The sequence below is a fragment of the Diospyros lotus genome, chromosome 1, assembly GCF_014633365.1.
Source record: "Diospyros lotus cultivar Yz01 chromosome 1, ASM1463336v1, whole genome shotgun sequence".
NCBI lineage: Eukaryota > Viridiplantae > Streptophyta > Magnoliopsida > Ericales > Ebenaceae > Diospyros > Diospyros lotus.
In genome coordinates this window covers 34,719,227-34,740,459 of record NC_068338.1, presented here as the reverse complement: position 1 = coordinate 34,740,459, position 21,233 = coordinate 34,719,227, and the positions used below count along the sequence as shown (strand labels likewise).

At 35.8% G+C, this 21,233-nt stretch overlaps 2 protein-coding genes across 3 annotated transcripts; both read right to left on the bottom strand.

Annotated features, from left to right (window-relative positions):
- Nucleotides 1–1,009: 1,009 nt before the first annotated feature.
- LOC127804021 (vicilin-like seed storage protein At2g18540) lies at nucleotides 1,010–9,148 on the bottom strand. Of its 2 annotated transcripts, none has more exons than XM_052340730.1 (7): nucleotides 8,755–9,148; nucleotides 7,196–7,939; nucleotides 2,127–2,781; nucleotides 1,904–2,004; nucleotides 1,719–1,808; nucleotides 1,501–1,628; nucleotides 1,010–1,355 (listed from the first exon to the last, which is right to left on the bottom strand). In XM_052340730.1, exons 2-7 carry the CDS (start codon nucleotides 7,859–7,861, stop codon nucleotides 1,205–1,207), a joined length of 1,791 nt encoding a protein of 596 aa, XP_052196690.1. In that variant the 5' UTR covers nucleotides 7,862–7,939; nucleotides 8,755–9,148; the 3' UTR covers nucleotides 1,010–1,204. The 2 variants fall into 2 exon arrangements, with proteins under 2 accessions (XP_052196690.1, XP_052196697.1); XM_052340737.1 differs by lacking the exon at nucleotides 8,755–9,148 and adding an exon at nucleotides 3,204–3,278 and having other exon boundaries at nucleotides 7,196–7,344.
- An 808-nt stretch (nucleotides 9,149–9,956) lies between these two features.
- On the bottom strand, nucleotides 9,957–19,841 carry LOC127804010 (proline-rich receptor-like protein kinase PERK3). The gene is made up of 8 exons (XM_052340719.1): nucleotides 19,393–19,841; nucleotides 18,089–18,517; nucleotides 17,453–17,824; nucleotides 16,425–16,637; nucleotides 11,408–11,779; nucleotides 10,977–11,220; nucleotides 10,750–10,897; nucleotides 9,957–10,651 (listed from the first exon to the last, which is right to left on the bottom strand). The coding sequence occupies exons 1-8, from the start codon at nucleotides 19,433–19,435 to the stop codon at nucleotides 10,274–10,276; spliced, it is 2,199 nt and encodes a 732-aa protein (XP_052196679.1). The 5' UTR covers nucleotides 19,436–19,841; the 3' UTR covers nucleotides 9,957–10,273.
- Between the last annotated feature and the right edge of the window lie 1,392 nt (nucleotides 19,842–21,233).

Here is a 21,233-nt window from a genome sequence, read left to right as displayed (position 1 = left end):
TTGTTCATCATCTTTAACAAGATAGACATAATTCCATTTAATTTTGTGACACCTTGTCAATTTTCCTTGCTCCTCTCTCTCCTCTTCCCTTTCTTCTTCAACAAATCTCTCATTGCTACCTCATTTCATTGATTGTCACAAAGAAAGATGCAATAGCAAGACAATAATACAATTGTTAAAGAAAAAGAAAAAAGAAACGATATGAGTTTCTTAAAGAGAAACACACTCCTCTCCAAAATGACTTTTTTAACATTAAACTAATTGAGAATTTCATTCACTCCGTTAAAGGGGGTGAACAAAATTGCACTCCATATTCATAGGTAGGAAAGATGGGTAACACCCATAGAACTTGGTTCAAATTCAAAAACCAATTAGAGATGACCCCATCTAAGAATAGGGTCCCAACCCCTCTCCAATACCAAAACTTATTTATTTTTGTTTATATTTCAAAAATTAAATAATAATAATAATAACTAATACCATCACATGATCACATCCAGCACGCAATTTCATGTTTCTTTTTCATTCACTTCAACATTAAAAAACATGTAACTATTTAAATTACATAAAAAAAATCTAATTTTTTATATAAAATTTACCGGATATGAATGCCCATCGAGTAGAGGAAATTCAATACAACAAAAACAAGAGTAAAAGAGTAAAAGTGAAAATAGTAATGAGATAGGAAGATGGGAGAGAAGAGAGGTTCCAAATCCTCCCCCATTGCCATTTTTAGTCATCTCCCCAGCTTGCCATGCCATGCTATGCCATGACAAGGTGATCCCAATCACCAATCAAAATGTTTGGAAAATCTCCAATGCTGGCAAACATGATTCATTGCCAAAGGCAATCGTCAATTTGGTAACCTGCACTCGGCTCAAGACAACATTTGACAACAGGACTTAAGCCGCCTCCTCTGGAGTATATCAATCAGGTTATGACTTATGAACCTCAAAATAACACAGATGGAATCTCAAACATACGGAGCAGGCAGCAGAAAAGATCATAATTTCACAAAACCAGAAACAAAAATTGCATAATATACTCACCTTTCCAGCTGTAAGTTACAGAATTTCACCACTAACATTCCAATTCCTAGCCGTCTACTAAAAGGCATATATAAATTTGTGTCTAGCTTACTACTCTCTCTATATGAATGTGCAGGCTGCCTCCATCAGGCTTTGGACAAGACTACAGCAAAATATTAACTGGTACTGGCAGTTCCATCCTGCACCTTTTCATGAATCACCTTGTAACATTGGAGGCTACAGAGAGGAAGATTTGATTTAGAATCTCGATACTTGTAAGGATTGGTACATGATGGGCCGGCACACCTTTCACGCGGGGGAGGATAACTGAAAATCCAAACAAAGGTCTCAATAAACCATAGGCAAACCAGGAGCAAAATCTCCATAAACCATTGATGCGGGAGCTTCAGCACAAAGTGTACAATGCAACATAAAAGGACGAGGAGGGGGGAAGAAAAAAAAGTTCGCACACCTGCAAGGTTTGGAATCAAAAATGCTAGGGAATCCCATATCCCTTGGGAATGTAACAACAGTCCCAGAAGGGCCCATGGACCATCTAATGGTGCTTGAGGCAAGCATCAGTGCATTGGCAGCCTTCTCCTGCACGATGATATGGATACCAAAATCAAAATATTGAACTGGATAAAAACATAAAGAAGATATTATCTGCAGTTAATGGACTAATTATACCTGTGCCAATTCTTCCTGGCGCTTTTTCATTTTATCTTCTCGCTTCTTCCGACTGGAGTCTTGACCAAGTATTTTCCTAATTGCCTCAGCCTACAGAAATCATCAAACATGCTCATATCCACTTTAATTAGATCTAAGGCTTACAAGCAAGAAATAGGAAAGTAGATCACAAACAAGAAGCAAACCTCTGATTCACGAGCAGCCTTCTCAACCTGCATTCTTCGTCTTTGAGCAGCCTCGGCTTTCTTTAATTGCTGCTCCACTTCCGAAAGCTTCTCCTTTTGCTCTGAGGTGACCAAGCACGCACAAATTCAATGGGTTTACAGAATAAAGATCCCCTTACAATCAATTACAGTGGTTAAAAAGGGCAAAAATTATAGCTAAAAAGAATATGCAACAGATACTAACTTCGAGGTGGGGCAGGTGGTAATCCATTGGGAAACTCAATTGCGCTTGCACCCGATCCAGAAGAGGCATCTTTGCTGGATAAAAGGGCCCGTTGACGCGTCGTGAGACTTGGTTCCCTTTTACTTTCAATTGGTGAATCAATGGAGTCATTCCTTGATTTCTTCTTCTTACCTTCAGACTCACCATCGGAAAACAGTTCCTCTGCCTCATAATCTGTGTCCTCAGATCCTCTTTCAGATCGGAACTTCTTACTGTCCTTATTTGGCCTTGACGAGACAAAATCTTCCAAATTATCATCACGCTTAGCATTCTTTGAAACCCTAGAGAATCGTTGTTTCTTGCTGGAGTCTTCCTCAATATCTTTACTCCCTCCAGCAACTCTAGAGGTTTTCAGTTTCTCCAGGTACCTAATCTCATCATCTTCATCTTCTTCATCAAAAGCCCCATCCAATACACGCCTCTTAGGCACCCGCTTGCTCTTACGAACTGGCTCTGATTTCTCACCTTGGTTTCCAGAACCATTCTTCTTAGGCATCTTCCCCATCACAGAATCAGCCTTCCCACGACTAGAGCTGCCTCTTGATAAATTGTTCCAAGAAACTCCTTGCATACCACTGTTTTTATCTGAAGGAGAATGATCATCATCGGAGTTGTCCTGAAATTAGGGGAAAAAAATTAAAGATTGAAAGATTTCATGGCCAGATAAGTCAATATGAGATTCGGACATATCCACTATTAGCATGTATCAATACAAAATATCTCATTGCTATAGTAGGACAAGGCATTAATTTTTGGATTAATTACCAAAAAAAATACTGCACTTTAACTGTGTTCTAAATTTTAGACTGACTTTTTAATTTTTTTCAATAGCCGCATTCAACTTATTATTTGGTCTCAATAATGGACTGTCATTTTCCCCATTAAGCAATGATGTGGCAAGTTTAAATGGACTATCTGATGAATGAGGTGGAAGTGAACGCCTGATGTTGCCACCTCTACCGTCTGATAACATTTGGAAAATTTTAGGGTTTTGTGAATTCATCCAAAATGAACAAAAGATTGAAGGGGACAACATACCAGAGGAAGTGAACTTGCCACCTCATTCATTGGACAGTCCATTTAAGTTTGCCACATCTTTAACAGGAATTATTGCTGGGAACAAATGACAATCTATTATAACCAAATAATAAGATCGACGTGGCTATTGAAAAAAATTAAGTCAAATATTGAAGTATGGCTAAAGTTCAGTATTTTTTTTTAATTTACCCTTAATTTTTCTGCTCAGTACCTCAATTACCACATTTCAATCAAATCAATGAATCCATATTACATGTATTGCAAAGTGAATTAGTAAAAGAATATTTCAATTAGACTTACTAAATGATTTGATTTGCATGTATTCACCACCTTGATTCTTTCCTTTTGTTTTTGGACAAAGGAGTATTTTGGATATCACAATTTTGGTGGGGAGGAGAAGGATATTTAGATGTGTAAAGAAAATGAAATATTGGTGGTTGTCTGTGTCCCAATTGGTGCATCTGATTTAGTGTGTTGTTTGGACACAGTTGTCTACCTTATCCTTTCCTTAGTCATGGAAAAGTATGGCATTGCGGCATTATTGGCAAGTTCCCAAAAGCCAAAATATTTCTACTCTTATGTTTTGAGCTACTTAGTAACCAGGGGTTGGCATTATAAAATGTCAACTTTCATGTAAAACGGTGGTTTGAGATATGAGTATGCTTATACACTCTAAACTATTATTTGGGAAGTAATTGAGTGTCTTCATTATAAAATGTTAACATTTGCGTCTAAAGCAATGCTTAGGGATGAGAAAAAGAAAAAAAAATGTGGCCTTTGTGATCTCTAAGCGTTTTTTAGGGGGGTAACCAGGTGTTTTCATCATAAAATATCGACATTCACATCAAAAGCCTAAAAATGCTTAGGGAGGTGAACTCATGTATGGCCTTTGTTTTCAAGATTGCAAGTGCAGCTTTATTAGTGGCTTCCTCCAGCATGTTTTATTTTTTGCTTATATTGCTTATATTGTGAGGAGTGTCTCATCTTGAGTGGTAGTTTAAATATTGTTGTTGCATTTTTGGTTCAGTTTTCAGTTTTCATTGTGATGCTTGGGGTATGCCCTAGCTAAAGATGTTGACTCTTTGGGGTTTTTTAATGAATTCTTAATTACAGGAAAAAAAGAAATGAAAAAAAGCAATTTTTCTTTATTTATGACAGTTAATAGAACAAAGAGAAGAGAAATCAATGAGTCCAAATCTTTTATATATTCACCCAAAAAAAAAAAAAATCCAAGATCCAACGATAACATTATGCTGTCTGTTACAATATAATTACACTAATAATATAGCTTGCCTGATCTGAATTTCCAATTATTGGAAACGACAACATTTCTATTAATGTTCTTACAAATGCCTAAGAATTTTATAAATATTAAGGAAAATCAAAATGGAAAAGAATGAATGAAGCAAAAGAAAGCCCGATAACCAAATGGTGGAATTTAAAAAGTGAAAAACAAACCATTATCAAGGAAAAAGCGTGTGACAGAATACTGTAGAAGAGAGGTAAATTTAATGTGGATTGAAATGGCTATTGCTATTCAAAATTTGAAAAAAAAAAAAAAAATGGGCCTAGAGGAGTCAAGGAAAAATCCCAAATCAAAAAGAATCTTTGGTGGTGGAGTAAAGAGGTGTAAGAAAAAAAATCAAAAACTAAAAAAGCTCGTTACAAGACTTTACATAAATACTGTAGCCTAAGGAGGTATAGTTTAGCCAAAAAAAGAAGTAAAAAAGGCAGTTAGTGGCATAAACTCAAAAGCTTATGAAAATTTATATCAATGACTTGATATAAAAGAATAGAAGATCATGAATGAGATATACATAAACTAGCCAAAGCAAGAGAAGAAAAACAAGACAGCAGAGCTAAGGAAAATGCATAAAAGACGAAAATCGAAAATGTACTAGTAAATAAGGGACCAAAAAGAGATAGGAGTATTTCTTGAAGTTATTCAATGAATGTGGAGAAACAGATGTTATGGGCATTTTAGTACTTTGAAGAACATATGAATTACATGTTCTATACAATTATATATCCAACAAAATAAGGAAAACATTAAAAAGATGAAGAATTAAATAGTTGGACCAGATAATATCCCAACAAAAGCATGGAAATGCATGGGACAAAAGGCATCTTTTGGTTAACAAAATTATATAATGTGATCCTTAAATCAAAAAAGATGTTGGATGAGTGCAGGAAGAGCACTTTAGTGCCTACTTACAAGAATAAAGGAGACTTCCAATGCTGTGAAAATAATAGAAGAATCGAGCTAGAGAGTCACACTATAAGGCTTAGAAAATGAGCAAAGAGTAAGAAGAAAAATCAAGGTGTTTGAAAACTAATTTGGTTTCATACCTGATAGGTCAACAATGGAGCTATAAACTTGTTGAGGTGCCTAATGAAAGGGTATAATAAACAAAAAGACATGTACCATGGAGCCCCACGTGTCTAAACATGTGAAGGAGATACTAAGGCTTTTCCAATTGGATTATATTGAGGATCTATATTAAGCTCTTACCTCTTTACTCTAATAATGGATGGACTCACTAAACATATCTACATAGAAGAGCCTTAGTATTAGTGTTGGCAAACTACCCCAAACCTGCAGGGACCTGACCTACTCTTTTTTTTTTTTTTTTTTTTTTTGGGGGGGGGGGGGGGGGGGGGTGTATGTCTAGGGTTGTTTGATCGAGATCGAGTCAGGCTTGGGAAATCTCTAATTAAGTTTCAATCAGGGTCAAGGCAGGGATCATATTTAGCATCCCCGCCATGCCCCGAACCCGCCTCACCTAGCCTCTTTATATATATGTATAGTATACATATATATGTGTGTGTATTATATTTATATTTATATATAAATATATTATCTATTCCATTAAACACAGAAAAAATATATAAAAATATAAAAAATATTATCTATTCCATATATAAATAAATATATATATATGTATATAGGTTCAGGGTGCCCCGTCCCGTTGGGGCAGTGTATTGGGTGAAAACCCCTACTTGAGGTACAGGGTGGGGTATTGGGGTTTGGATTTCAGGATGGGGTAGGCTCGCCCCATTGCCAACCCTACTTAGTATATGCTATTAGCAGAGAACATTGTGATGGTGGATGAGATCAAAGATAGCGTGAATATTAAGCTCGAGATAGAGAAACAATTTAGAACCCATAGGTTTTAAGTTAAGCAAATTAAAAACCAAACATATGGAATGTAAGTTCAATAAAAATTATAATTGTTATAGAAAAACTTGAAAATCAAGTCATGCTAAGAAAATATTAGTTCAAAAATATCTTGGATCAATCATTCAAAAAGATGAGGAGATTAATGAGATGTTACCCACTGAATTAAAGCATAATGGTTACGAAAAAAAAAAAGTACATCTAACGGTTTTAATGATACTAAGATTCCATTAAAATTAAAAGAAAACTTTTATAAGACAACTATAAACTAGTCTGGTGTACATCTAACATATAATGTTGGATAGTAAAGTATCAACATACATCAATATGAGCAAAATAGAGAAGACGTGATGCCATACAAGAAAAGATAAAAATAAAAACAAAAGTAATTCATAATAAAGCCGAAATGGTTCTTATCAAAGACAAGATGCATGAGACAAAATTAAGATGACTTAGTCATGTGAGAAGAAGATCAACAGAGGCTCATGTGAGGAGAATGGATGGAATGAAACAAATACTTAGCAAAAGAGGTAAAAAAGGACCAAGAAAAACTTGGTGGGAGACTATTAGATAAGATATAAGTTATAAGGGCCTCAAGAAAGATAAGGCCATAGATAGAAATAACTGGTCAATTAGAATGCATGTAGTCCACTCAGACATAGGATGAAGGCTGGATATATTGTTGTTAAGAAAAGGTAAGATGGAAATAGATATGCAGGTTTATACTATTTGCAATTCCTCTTTACAAGAAATTTGTAAAGCCAATCTAAAATTGGTGTATGGCAAGATCAAACAAGAAGCATTTGCTAGGCACCTGGAGAAACATGTCATGTTGTGCTTGCGTCACATCTAAAGCCCGTGAAATTTTTGTAGCAGACCCATTAACTGATGCACCATGTGAATCAGACTTCGTTTGAATCGTTCGTGTGACACCGCCAACCTTAAGCTTAACCTTTTTGAACTTCTTGTCATTTCTAACTCTATCCCCATTTGCTCTCAAGTGCTCTGAACCCTGGTCTTCACCAGTCCTTGCACTATGAATGTCTATGGTCTCTGATTGCAATTCCAAGATGCCCTTTTTCTTGCTTGTCAGTTTCCAATTAGGATGGGTACCTTCACCAAATCGTCTACCATTCAACCTACTTCCTCCCTGATCAAAACTATCACCCGAACCTCCAAGGCTATATGATTGATCATCAATTTTTTTATAAGGATACTCACCTGCACTGCTAGCAGAACCCTTCAATGAACACTGATTAATATTAAACTCTTTCCTCCTAAAATTAGTGTCAAATCCTGTATTCTCATCACTAGAGACTTTGCTTGCATCATCTGAAGGTGGCGTTGAAGATAAGTTTGAACGATCACCTCTGTCAAGAAACTGCACCGTGTCAGGTCTGGGTCGGCGGATAATTTGACTCCTCTTCTTCCTTATAGTGTTTACTGTACCCTCAAACCAGGAGGCTCCAGGCTCTTCCATCAATGGAAGGATCTTGAAACCCAATTCCTCTAATGCAAATACTAATCAGACGTCCAAAGGAATGGTTACAAAAGCCACCTGATAAAACAAGTTTGGGATACTGTATCAGGTACATGGAATCAAACAAGGTCTATCAAGTTTGGAACTTACTATTTCAATAAATATGCACTCTGTCTAAGAATACCGTGCAATAAGAAAACTTTTGCAAGAAAATTTAACGTGGAAAAGACAGCACCGACAAAAAAAGGTGAGAAATTATATAACCCAAAAAATTGACAATATAGGAAGAAAACAAAAAAAAAAAAAAAGGTACAAATCAACACAAAGCAATTGTTGAGAACTTAGCTATGACTAAACAAACTGGTATCAGCAGAAGAAAAAAGTAAAAGAGAAACGCACCAAATGCCAGGAACAATGCAGAAACACCAATTTGCACAATTAAGCACCAAACACTGATCAGTTGTACATGACAGAAAGCTCCAGTTACACTTTATACCGAAAATCCCAAAATAGATCAGGAATTTAGTAGTAAGTAGCGAATTCAATGCCCGGTGAGATGTGAATGAAATACGTAACAGAAACAAAAGCACATGCAATGAGAAATTCGTCCGCCAAACTGACCCGCAAACAAAAACACACGAATCAAAATTGCCGGAGGAAAAGAATAACTCGGCACCAACCCTAAACCCTACAATCAAAACCAAAACGAAATGGAAACAATTCCATACGGAAACGAATTCGGCCAAAAACCCACATCCAACAAACCATTAGAAAAAGCCGAAGAAATCACACCGCGGTTGAGAAAAAATTCACAGATCCCCAAAACGAATTAGGAAACGAGACATATATATATATATATAGAGAGAGAGAGAGAGCGAGAGAGAAACACATACCTTGCGGATAAATTCGAAGACGCGGGTCGGCCTGAAGAAGAAAGAAGGGAGAGAGGGAAAGAGGCGATGAAATTGAGAAGGCGAAAGAGTAGGTGGAGGAAAAGAGAAAGGGAGGGGGGAAGAAGTTGGAATGGGTTAGGGCTGGAGATGTGGTGGGGGACACCAGGCGTATAGTGGTAAAGGAAGAGAGACCCGAACTAGTAATCTTCTCCATTTTTTTGCTAATTCCACACCACCCCCCCAGCGCGCTCTGATTTTTGTGGGATTAGTCCCTTTGTCTGTCTCGGTCACCCGCCCTGACTCAGCGTCTCCCAGGCAGTAACCCTCTCTCTCTCTCTCTCTCTCTCTCTCTCTATCTATCTCTCTCTCCCTCCCTAGATTTTCTTTCTCTCTCCTCGTCTCGTCTCTCTTCTACGCATGCTGCAAGTATGTGCGCATGTTAAGGCCATGCGCACCCTCCGTTCATGTTAGAGGTTCGCCTCTTCGTTCTGCTGCGAATCGCACGTGCTAAACTTCCAACACGCTTTATGTCATTCCCACGTCCAAATTCCAAGATCTGGCGCTCAGAAAAGCCGAGTCCAGTGAGGTCGACTTTAATTCCTCCTTTTTCAAACAATCTTAAATTAGTAGTAGTTAAAATGTTTAATTAATTCTTATAATTATTAAAATTAATATAAGAATATATTACGCAAATCATACAATAGATTTATCAATTCAAATTAATTTATGCAATTAATTGTTTCTTTAGGAAAAAAACGTTTATTGTGGACCTCAATCTTTGATGCTATTGCAAAATTATAATCTTAAAACATATTTAAATATTTCAAATGTTATGAATATAAATAAGCTCTATAAATTGGGCAATGCTTTCTAATTGTGAAGTTCAATGGTAGCATACAATAAAGGAAGTTAAACTCTTAAGGGGAATGAAGCTGGGTTGGTTTATTTAATAAGCCACAAAGCTTGGGATCGTTTGTTTTATGTGTTTTAACTTTAATTTAAGTTTTCTCAGAAAAAAAAAAAATTGTTTTAAGTTAGTTACGTGATATCTCGACAAATGTTGGGCAGATTACCAGAAGCAGAAACCACGGCCGTACAACGCCCAGACCAGTGGGTCCGTGACGTGAGAGTAAGGTCTATCTACTCCATCTACGGTTACATGCACCCAAATGAGGAGGAAATATTCAGTTACAGGGGCCCACTAAAAGCAATTCAATTTTGTTCCCATTTCCTTTCTCCGATTTTTACAGAACAAGAAAGAGCGCAGGCAATGAAACCCTAAGGAACACAACACTCCGAAACATCCCATTAAGCGACCACACAAAAGAAAACCCACATGGGAAGGCAACGCAATAGACGCATATATGTACAAACTATCAACCATGAAAGCCTTTGCCATTTCCACGAAATTCTAAGTCCGGAATCCCCTAAGTTTACACAGCAAAATGCCTTTGCAGCCTTGTATTGTCATATGGTCAAAAACTTTGGATCTGGCTTCTAATGAAATGGTTAAAAATCCTCATCTTCCTTCGTGTAGATCTTCAGAGAATACAACAGTCCGAGAGATGTTATCATTCTCGAAGGCACTTAAACCGGAGTACGGACCGGATGAGAAGATTGAGGATGTCCCGTCAGACTCAAAGGTAGTAGATGACTGTCTGAGGTTTGGACGGGCGTTGGAGGAAGCCAACATCGGATCCTGATACTCGATCACACGCTGCACCATTTTAAGTGACTGCACCACTTCTCCCATCGTGGGCCTCTGGCTGGCCTCAGAAGCAACACAAGCTGCAGCTATTGTGCAAACCCTTAAAAAATCTTCCTTTGGGTACTTCCCCCCGAACCTTGGATCAGCTAATTCTTCCAGTCGGTCCTTATCTCTAAGAATTGGTCTAGCCTGCAACCAACGCAACAAAAAATCAAACCCAAGGACGAGCAATTATTACTAAATACAGCAGATACATGAGTGACGGATTAATCTGGTGTATTACTAACCCAAGTAACAAGGTTCTCCTGTCCTGATGGTTGGGACATATCAACGGGTTTCCTTCCAGTCAGCAACTCAAGTAGAACAACCCCATAGCTGTAGACATCACTTTTTACTAGCAGATGTCCAGTCATAGCATATTCGGGGGCTACATACCTGTAAATCAGTTCTCATCTATTTTAGGATCAATTATCTTCAGAGAAAGATGAAGTTTAGGAACAGATTTAGAACTGACCCAAATGTGCCCATAACACGGGTAGAAACGTAATTTATCCTTCCTTCAGGAGCTTGTTTAGCAAGGCCAAAATCAGCAACTTTAGCATGGAAGTTGTTCTCAAGCAATATATTGGATGCTTTGAAATCTCGGTGGATGACACAAGGTTGTGAGTCCTCATGCAGGTATGCAAGTCCTCTAGCAGCATCAAGAGCAATCTTCATTCTGGTATCCCAATCCAGAGGACAATTTACTCCCAGTGGACCTGAAAAAATTCATGTCAGAATTAGCGGATCTCCATTGTAAGAGAGAAAACCAAATCTGCTGTCCTGATGGGTATATCCCTTTTTGGCTATGTTCTTCAGCAGATTATCCCAACTTCAAACTACACTACCACAAAGGGATGCATTAGTCACAAGATGCTAAAAAGAGTCACTAATGTAACAACTTACCATGAAGCCAAGCCTCCAGACTTCCATTTGGAACAAGCTCATAACACAGGAGGTTCTGCGAGGAGTCATGACTACTACAATAACCCACAAGTTTCACAAGATTACGATGATGCAACCGACTGAGCATCTCAACCTCAACTAGGAACTCCTTATCCCCTTGCTGCCCACCACTAGTAAGCCTCTTTATAGCTACAGCTGTACCATCACTTAAAACACCTTTGAAAACTCGGCCAAATCCACCTTCTCCGAGTATACTAGCAGGTTCAAAATTGTTTGTTGCTTCTTTAAGTTCTTCATAAGCTAGAAACCTTGTACTGGTTGGGTGGCGAAGAGATCCTGCAACTGGAACTGCATCAACAGTTCTTTTCTTTGCTGTATAAAAGAGGAAGAAGAAAATAAGAAAGAAGAAATAGAATCAGAAAGAACCATACCAAGAATAGAAATATTTCAACTTCAGCAATTTAAAAATTCAAATGCATATCCATCAGCTACTTGATATTTTTCCTCATTTTGGTCTATATCTATTCTGGGAATGGTACTGGATTCCTGTGAGAAGTACTGCGACGAAATATTTCTTGTAAAATCATCTTTGAGGATAAGGCAAGTAGGTACACGTCAAAATTGCATTGAGCTAATCACAAGGAATCAAAAAGTATATTTCAAAATTAAACTCATGAATGCTGAAGTCTGCCACACACAAAAAGTAGTGCAAGAATCCAACGCTAGGGAAAAGCCTCCTCACATTTCAGTTTGGTTTGTAACAGTTACATGATCTTTAGGGGTATGTAAATATGTTTCAGCTCTTTTCTTTTACAAGATAATCAATAAAATCATTCAACTGGTTTTGTTTTGCTTAATTTTCAGTTACCCTACTACGTTTGAAAATTATATGATGTTTGTTTCAAACAGCAATTTTGAATTTTTTTTTTTTGCTTATGAACTTGAAGCATGAAAATATCCATAGGAGCATGGATTTGCATGGGAGAAGGAAACATTTTTTGGTCAACAAAATTATTTAATGTGATCCTTAAATAAAAAAGAATGTCAAACAAGTGGAGGAAGAGCACTCTAGTGCCTATTTATAAGAAAAAATGGCGTGTTCAAAGTTGTGGAAATTATAGAAGAATCAAGCAAATGAGACATACTATGAATGTTGACAACAATAATTGAGCAAAGATTAAGTAGAGAAACTAAGGTTGCGTTTTCTTTGTTGTTTTCAAGTCATTTTTAGTTTTCAATTTTCTAAAATAATGAAAACGCGTTCTCTTTACTGTTTTTAAAAATGTATTTTTGAAAACAAAAAAAAAATTGTAAAGAAAATTCAAAACAACAAAAAGTTGTTTTGAGTGTTTTCATCCAAAACAAACTCTAAATTCAAAACACATTTATTTATTTATTTATTCATATTTTATTATTGTAATGGAAAAAATATTACAAAATTCATTAACTTTAAAATGTATATATATATTTTTAATAATATATTAACATTAAATATTTCTAATTTACTGAATAATCAAATTTATTGAATAAAATATCATTAAAAAATGATTTTCAAAATTTCAAAGAGAACGCGTTTTCTAATTTTTTGTTTTGAGAAATAGTTTTTTAAAATGACAAAGAGAATGCGTTTTCAATTTTCTAAAAATAGATTATCAAAACAAAAAACTGAAAATGAATTCAAAACTTAAAATTAAAAATTGAAAAGCAAAGAAAACGCAGCCTAACGTGTCTAAGAACCAATTTGGTTCCATCCTTGGTAGGTCAACAATGTAAAGTATATACTTTCTAAGATGCCTAGCAGAAAGATATAGAAAAAAACAAGAGGATTTAAGATAAGCGAATTGAAAACCAAATATATAACTTAGCAAAAAAAAGACTAAGTATGTAGAACGTAAGTTTAGTAAAAAAAAACAAGTTGATTATGTTATGGTAAAACTTGAACATCATGTCATCTCAATAAAAGATCAATTCATATATCTTGATTCAATCAACCAAAAAAAGATTGAGAGATTAATGAGGATGTTACCTATAGTATTTAAGGTAAGATGATTACAATGGAAAAATCCATTTGATGTTGTATGCGATAATAAAATTCCACTAAAGCTGAAAGGAAATTTTTATAAGATGACTATAAGACCAGCTTAATTGTATAGCATATCATGTTGGTTAGTAAAGCACTAATATATACAGATTATGAACATAATAGAGACGAGAATGTTACGATGGATATGCAGTCATATAAGAATGGATAAAATTAGAAATGACATGAGGTATACGTAAGACACAATTACCATGGTTTGGTCATGTGAGAAGAAAATTGATAGAGGCTCTTTTGAGGAAAATGGATGGTAGACTCATAGGTACGGTATGAGTTTAAGGGCTTTATAGAAGATAATGTCATAGATAAAAATGATTGACGAACTCGAATTCATGTACAAATAGTAGGTTTCTTTTAGAAAAATTTATAAAAATCAAATTACATGTCATCCATGTTTTTTTTTTTTTTTAGCTTCTCATTTTTTAAGAATAGAGAACTGTTTCCAAAAACAATTCCAAACAGCCAACATTTCTCACTCAACTAGGAAAAATCCATAACTGAGTTCCAGGAAGAAGACAAACCAATACCAATCTGACATTGTTTTACAGACAGCTGCCAACTAATTAAGTTGACCAACATTTGCAAGAAAAGAAAATAACCTGGTCTGATATAGCCATAGATGTTAAAGGCACGCCTAGGCACAAGGCGCCAGTTTGGCGCCTCGACTGGGCCGAGGCGAGGCGTTTTCCGGGAGGCGCTAGGGCGTGAGGCATGCCTAGGCGCACTTCATGAAACCAGCTGTCAAACAGCCCGCTGCCCACCAAAACCAGTTGCCATTCTCGGTTCCAGCCTGCTCTCGTGAGTTTTTTACTTGTTTTATGAATTAGAATTAAAACAAACTCGATCACAATTGGGTTCAACTTCGGCTTCGACTTTAAAGCGGCGAGTAACTCCGGAGATTGAAGGGGAGGAGGAACCCTAATTACACCCTTAATCCCTTTTTATCTCACCCCTTTAATCACACGAATGAGAATATATATATATATATATATATCTGGAGATTAGGGCTGCTCCACCACTGCTCTCATGAAAAATCCACATTTGGGTCTTGTCCCAAATTATCAGAGCCGAGTCAAATAACGGGTTTCATTCTGAAAATCAAGACATACTTCAACAATTTCTTTATTGATTGTGGACTTGTAGTATTTATTGATTGGTGGACTTGTAGTGTTTATTTGTTTGTTTAGAACTTTGCATGACTATTGGTACTTGTTTGAGTTTGAGACTTTGATAATGTTTCTAGTTTAGAATTTGCATGATGAATGAATCAACTTTGATATTGTTAGTTTAGAATTTAAAGATGATAAATCATGAATGATATGCATGTGTTATTATTGATAATTTGATAGTTGTTTATGATTTTACAAAATTTAGAGTTTTTTTTTCTAAAAGGCACGCCTCGCTTCGCAAAGGCACGCCTCGCGCCTCAGGTTCCAGGACCCTTTGCGCCTATCGCCTTTCAGAACTATGGATATAGCAGTTTTAGAAAAATATGGAGCAAAAGGAAAATTTGCCTCCTGTACTATGCATGCAGGGCCACCTTCATACCTGTACCTTTTTTGGGCCAGTTTAACACCTAAAACTTTTAAAAAGGGATCAACTTCATACTCATTGTTGACATGGCAAATGGATCTTTGGCTCACCATTAGGCAAGACCTTATTTGATAATGGAGAAGACTTAAAAAATCAGCACCCATATCTGCCCCCCTCAAAAGCCCTCCAAACTGCAAATTTCACCCCTCAAAACTCGTCTATAATTATGTAGTTTGGTAGTTTTGAGGGGTCAAATATAAGTGCAACTGAATTTTAAGTAATCTCTGTTAGTCAAACAAGGTCCTGGGCCTCCTGGCTAACTGTTAGCTGAATACCTTTGCCACGTTAGCAACAGGTATAAAATTGGCCCCTTTTAAAAGTTTAAGTGTTAAACTGGCCCAAAAAAAGTACAGGAAAGTGGTCCTACATGAATAGTAGAGAGGGGGCAAATTGGCCTTTTCATCCAAAAATTAACTTAGCTAATCATGCCCTTGACAATTTGAGAAAAGCAATAGCACAGAACCAACTAATCGAGTTGGCAAAATATTACAAAGAACATAAGATAAATTTGGTATGATAAATTAAAGTCGGGAAAATAGCTCGGCTAAACCATGTTCATAAACTGGGATGACGGCCTTTAGAGCGATGGCATTCAAATATAGCCATAAAATTAGTTCATTTTTCCGTGTTACAGTCCACTTATAATAATTGCAGCAATTACAACGAGAAAGACAATAGGATGGGCTTACTGCTGAGCAAAATGAAAAGCTAAAGAAAGTTCCATGGTAATGTTTCTTAAAATCTGAATTACGCAATCCAAAATGAAATACATAAAATTGGAAGATTGTAAATGAGGCATGAGGGAAAGGAAATTGCTTGCTGTACACGTGGTAACTAGACACACCTATGGATAGAACAGTAGAATCTTAAGGAAAACTGGACATGAGAACCAAACTATGTACTGGCAGAGTTGTCCCCAACTATAAATAGACAGAAGAGGAAGTTTTCTAATGATGTATAAAAGAAAGGAAATTTGCTTCATTTCCATATGTTGACAAGACATGCCCATGGATGAACTAGTTTCTTAAGAAGAGAACTGCACATAAGACTATAATGGCTGCCTTATTCCAGACAGTACTCTTTGAGTTTATGCAAATTATTTAACTTTTAGATAATTCATAGTAATGAACTTAGCTCAGAAAAGCAAAAGAAAACAAGAAAAAATAATCATTCAGTATGTACTTTCACAAGGCAAAGTGGCATACTTGGGCTGTTTTATTTTCAAGTTATTGATCAATAATGCTAAAAAAAAGGCATTTAGACAATGGAAAAGAAATTTGGTGCAACAACGTAAACAAGAACATAAATTTTCCTTTTTTCACATACCAGTCTCTTTGATAGAAGCTTTTGCCTTCCCTCGATGAGAGGAACGTGAACATATTATAAGGACAGCAAAGATGGCAATTATCACAACACCAGCACTAATTCCAACAATGAGAATCAGATTTGAATGTCGCCCTTTGTTTGAAGTGGCAACTGATATAGGAGGTGAGGGCAGGTGATGATGTGCTATAGCTGGAGGTGAAGCAGCTACAGGAGCTGTACAAAGTTCATAAAGCTTATGTAAAGGCACTGTAGAAAAGTAGAACAACAATAAACGTAGACCAGAAAGCTCAGTTTGCAAAAATAAACAAGGTGCTGCTAGTAATATAGTATGATGATGCTCCACCACCACGGTCACAAGATAAACAAAATGGGTTAAAGAAAAGAGAAGTAAACAGAAAGAGACATGAAAGATAGTAAAGATCTTGATTTGCTTCATGTAAGAGTTTTTTAGGATCCTAAATTACAACTTGGAGGTATGATGCTTTATCACAGGATGCTATTCCTCAAGAGTCAATATATGTTTTTTTTTCTATTTGGTAGAAAAACAGGAAGCCCGGGTGACCAGGGATACAATTCCTCAAGTGTAATATATTTTTTTATAACATCAATAAATGATATTCTTTGTTGCTCAACTTGGTAACCATTGACTAATGATCCTAGAACACCTCGTGGGCATTTTCCCTGTATGAATCAAAGCACTATACTCAAAAGAACAAGTCAAGAGAAAAACAGCCAGTCAGCAGCTTTGACATTTACTAACAAATTTCATAAGGTATATTAGCCCAAGTATTATTCTAATTTAAAATTCAAAACACTGGTAAGTGTGACGATTCTGATAAGTACCAAATTTGTCATGCTAAATTAGTTCCTCAGTGAGAAAAAGATGCACAAAAAGTAGTACATCTCACCCAATGATAAGCCTAATATATTTCAAGTCAGCTAAAACTTACAAAACATGAAGAGTTAGCATCTCATATATGCATGATTAAGGAGAGAACTTAGAAGCAGGACAGTTAGCCAAAACTTACCTTGAGATGGAACAAGGGGCTTAAACCAGGTTATGTTGAGAAGTTTGTAATCACCCACTAAAGTAGGGTCTAGATGAACTTTATGCATAGAAAGCGAAGAGTTTATTGCAGATGCTTCAGCCGCAGAGAAACTGATTCCTTTATATGGAGTAATATCCATTGAAATATTAAGCCTTGATAAGCTAAGCATATAAAAGTTGATCAACTCAATCTGAGAAACCCGCAGACTAAGTTGAGAAGCAAATTGTTCTAGGAAAAGATTCCAATTTGCATTTGCTGACACATTCAACAGAAGAAGATCGACCTTTACTGGGTATGCACAATGGCAATCTTGGCTCCCTCGTTTCAACACCATGTCTGGGCCACAACAGTCTGTGAGAAAGACAAAACAATGCCCATGTCAATAAAATATGTCACAGAATAATTGAGGGTTTCATCATAGCAGCATAGCATAGTCATTGAAGTTTATTGCTCATAAACCGAATTTATTGTTAAATTGTTGTACTTATACTAAATATCAATAACAATAGATGAAAGAAATAAACAACCTCTAGCTGTTCAGTTAACAAAGAGAAGAGAGAACAAAATGAGCCAACAGAAACCCAAAATAAAAAGGACTGGTGACATATGTCTTACTGGAGGCATAAGGAGATAGCGGTGGCTGAGCTAAACCAGTAGGAATTGTACCAGCATTATACTGCGTCGGGGCAATATCTGCTAAACGAGGAGGTGCAAAGCCACTACTGGGAGGCACTAAACCATTCTTCTTCATTGATGGTTTTGACAATTGTGACCTTGAAGGGGGGTGAGTAGAGGTTATCAGCGGGCCATAATTAGGAGGCTGAGATGGTGCTAGAACAAGCTTAGGAGCACCATGAGGTGAAAAATGGTTCCAACGTGGCTTATGGAATGAAGGCAGATTGGCTGGCAGGGGCAGATCATGAATAGGAGGCATAGGTAAAGGTGCTCCTGTTGGAGCGCTTAAATCCGCATCAGTGGCATATAAGATGTAGCATAATATGATCACCTGCTTTAGCACTATCCATTGGGCCTTCATTATTGCACCTGCAACTCATATTACAACAAAGATTAACATACTTAGTGTAAGCAATCCATAGAAGCAACAATTGAAGGACATATTGACAAGAATAAAAATGATGACCCCCCCCCCCCCCCCACACACACACACACAAAAAAAAAAAAAAACAAAGAAAAAAAAAGCAAATAAGCAAATGGATTCTAATACCCATTCATTCCTCATCCAAAAAGGACCATAATATGTAGAGCATGAAACTTAAAACATGCTCAACATCCACATTCTTTTCAATGGACGAGTATTGGCATCTAGTATTAACCTAAATCAAAGAAATGAAACTCAGAGAGAGAGAGAGAGAGAAGTGTGAAGGAACAGTGTTGCTGTATTTGATTTTGAAAATTGGAGAAAGAGACCTCCAAAAACAATCATTGAGAAAGAGGAAAACAATATTAACACTACATTTAGTTAATATAACAAGGTCAGGTAGTCTATCTTTTGCGGGTTGTATATTTTCACGCAATAAAACTTTCTTCGAAGTCAATGCAGGGAATATTTATCGTGTGTTGACATACTTTTATGGAAGTTGATAATTTCTGGAATCCAAATCACACAACACAAGAGTCGAGAGATATTTTGTTTCCGTTTCTCTCAATATTTGTAACAACTAAGAAGGCCGTAAAACAATTTCCCAGAAAGTTAATCATAAGGCTTCTACTCGCTGCCAACAGTTTAATCAGTAACCCTAACTAAAGCTATTCGTATTACCGTAATCTAATCATTCCATATCACAAACAAACCAAATGCTCCGCATTTTACCAATTCCAACCAGGCACACTCTTAAAGCTAAACTAGAAGCCAATTGGACGACCAAACCAAACAAATTATAGGAACAGAAAGTACAAACCAGCGCCGCTTGAAACCGCCAAAAAACTAGCGGACGCCGACATCACCGACAAAAATTCGCTCGAAGATTCCAGATCTGCAAGATTCAACCAAACCAACGGCCAGATCGCTCCGAAGACGATCTCAAGACTTCGAGTACCAAACAAACGCTACTAGCAAAAGCCATTCTCATCTGCCACCGAATGGGGATTGAACTCTCGCGATACCGCCGAAATAAGACGCCAAAATTGAGGATTCCGAGACTCAAACGCCATTTCACGAGCTCCGATACTTCGATGTTCTCGGAGAGAGAATTCTGGCTCGGCGATAGAAATCGTTGGCTTCAATCTGCTATCAGTACTGAAGCTTTAGATTAACGTCTTTCTATTTTCCTGTGTTTTCTATTGGTCTCTTTTCAGAACTCGGGAGCGCATGCCCTTTTTCTAATCTTCGCCTAACGTGCACCTTCGACGGAGAATGTTAACTTAACGGTAAGATGCCGTCGGCGTCAGTCACGTCATTTTTCAAGCGTGTGCCGGAAGATGGGGTGACTCGTCTGCAACGCTGGTCCACCGTTCTCCTTGTACGACACCATCGCATTCCATTTAATACGTTGTTAATCAAATTAAAAATATCTCATTTGTGCGAACAGTTTGACGATAGTTGATATCTTCCTTAGTTTTAAAATCTAAAGACTGTTCTCTTCGTGTTTATTTTTAATTTTATATTCTGAGTATTTATTTAAAATTTGTTAAAAATATTTTTTTATAGTATTTTTCACATTTTAAAAATTTTGAACATATTTGTAATAAAAACTACAGTCAAAACTGTTTTTTTTTGTTGTATTGAGTTTTTCTTATAAATTATTTATTTATTTTTTAATATATATTTTTAAAATATAAAAATAAACACATTTTTACTATTTTAAAAAAACTAAAAACAATATGAAAATAGCAAAAAAAACAAATTTAATATTATATTATTTTTACTTTTCAATTTCCAGTTTTGAGTTTTGAATTTATTTTTTATTTTTTATTTTAATAATCTATTTTTAAAAAATTAAAAACGCGTTCTCTTTATCATTTTTAAAAATTATTTTTCAAAATAGAAAATTAGAAAACACATTCTCATTAAAATTTAAAAAAAATTAATAATAATTTTTTAATGATATTTTATTCAATAGATTTGATTATTCACTAAATTAGAAATATTTAATATTAATATATTATTAAAAAATATATACATTTTAAAGTTAATAAATTTTGTAATTTTTTTATTATAATAATAAAATATAAATAAATAAATAAATACGTTTTAAATCTAGAGTTTATTTTGAATAAAAACACTCAAAACAACTTTTTGTTGTTTTAAGTTTTCTTATAATTTTTTTTTTGTTTTTAAAAATACATTTTTAAAAATAATAAAGAGAATACGTTTTTATTATTTTAGAAATTTAAAAATTAAGAATAACTTAAAAATAACAAAGAGAACGCAACCTAAATAATTGAAGATACTTAGATAGATCTAAAGGTGCAAATAAGCCAAGCCAAGTCGAGGTTCACTTAGCTTGGCTCAACTCAACAAATTTTATCACAGACTCAAACTTGAGCTCAAGTTCAAGTTGAGTTTGGAAGCGAGTTCGATTAGCGTATCTCGACTCGACTCAACTCAGCTCATCAATTTGATTGACGAGCCAAGCTCGAGCTCGAGCGAGCTCCAACCTAAGCTTGGGCTGGGGTTGTAATTTATCAAAATTATATTTAAAAAAACTTAATAAATTGACGTACAATAAAAATAAATATCAAACTGATAATCAATAAATATATATTAATGAACCCAAACTAATAATTAACAAATATAACA

Coding starts and splice junctions, on each gene's coding strand:
- LOC127804021 (XM_052340730.1), bottom strand. CDS start 7,861: ATGGAAGAGCCTGGAGCCTCCTGGTTTGAGGGTACAGTAAACACTATA. Junction 2,005..2,126: donor ACCACCTGCCCCACCTCGAA/GTTAGTATCTGT, acceptor TGGTCACCTCAG/AGCAAAAGGAGAAGCTTTCG. Junction 1,809..1,903: donor AGGCTGCTCGTGAATCAGAG/GTTTGCTTCTTG, acceptor TGATTTCTGTAG/GCTGAGGCAATTAGGAAAAT.
- LOC127804010 (XM_052340719.1), bottom strand. CDS start 19,435: ATGTCGGCGTCCGCTAGTTTTTTGGCGGTTTCAAGCGGCGCTG. Junction 18,518..19,392: donor GGCGGTTTCAAGCGGCGCTG/GTTTGTACTTTC, acceptor TATGAGTTGCAG/GTGCAATAATGAAGGCCCAA. Junction 11,780..16,424: donor AGCTTCTATCAAAGAGACTG/GTATGTGAAAAA, acceptor TCTTTTATACAG/CAAAGAAAAGAACTGTTGAT.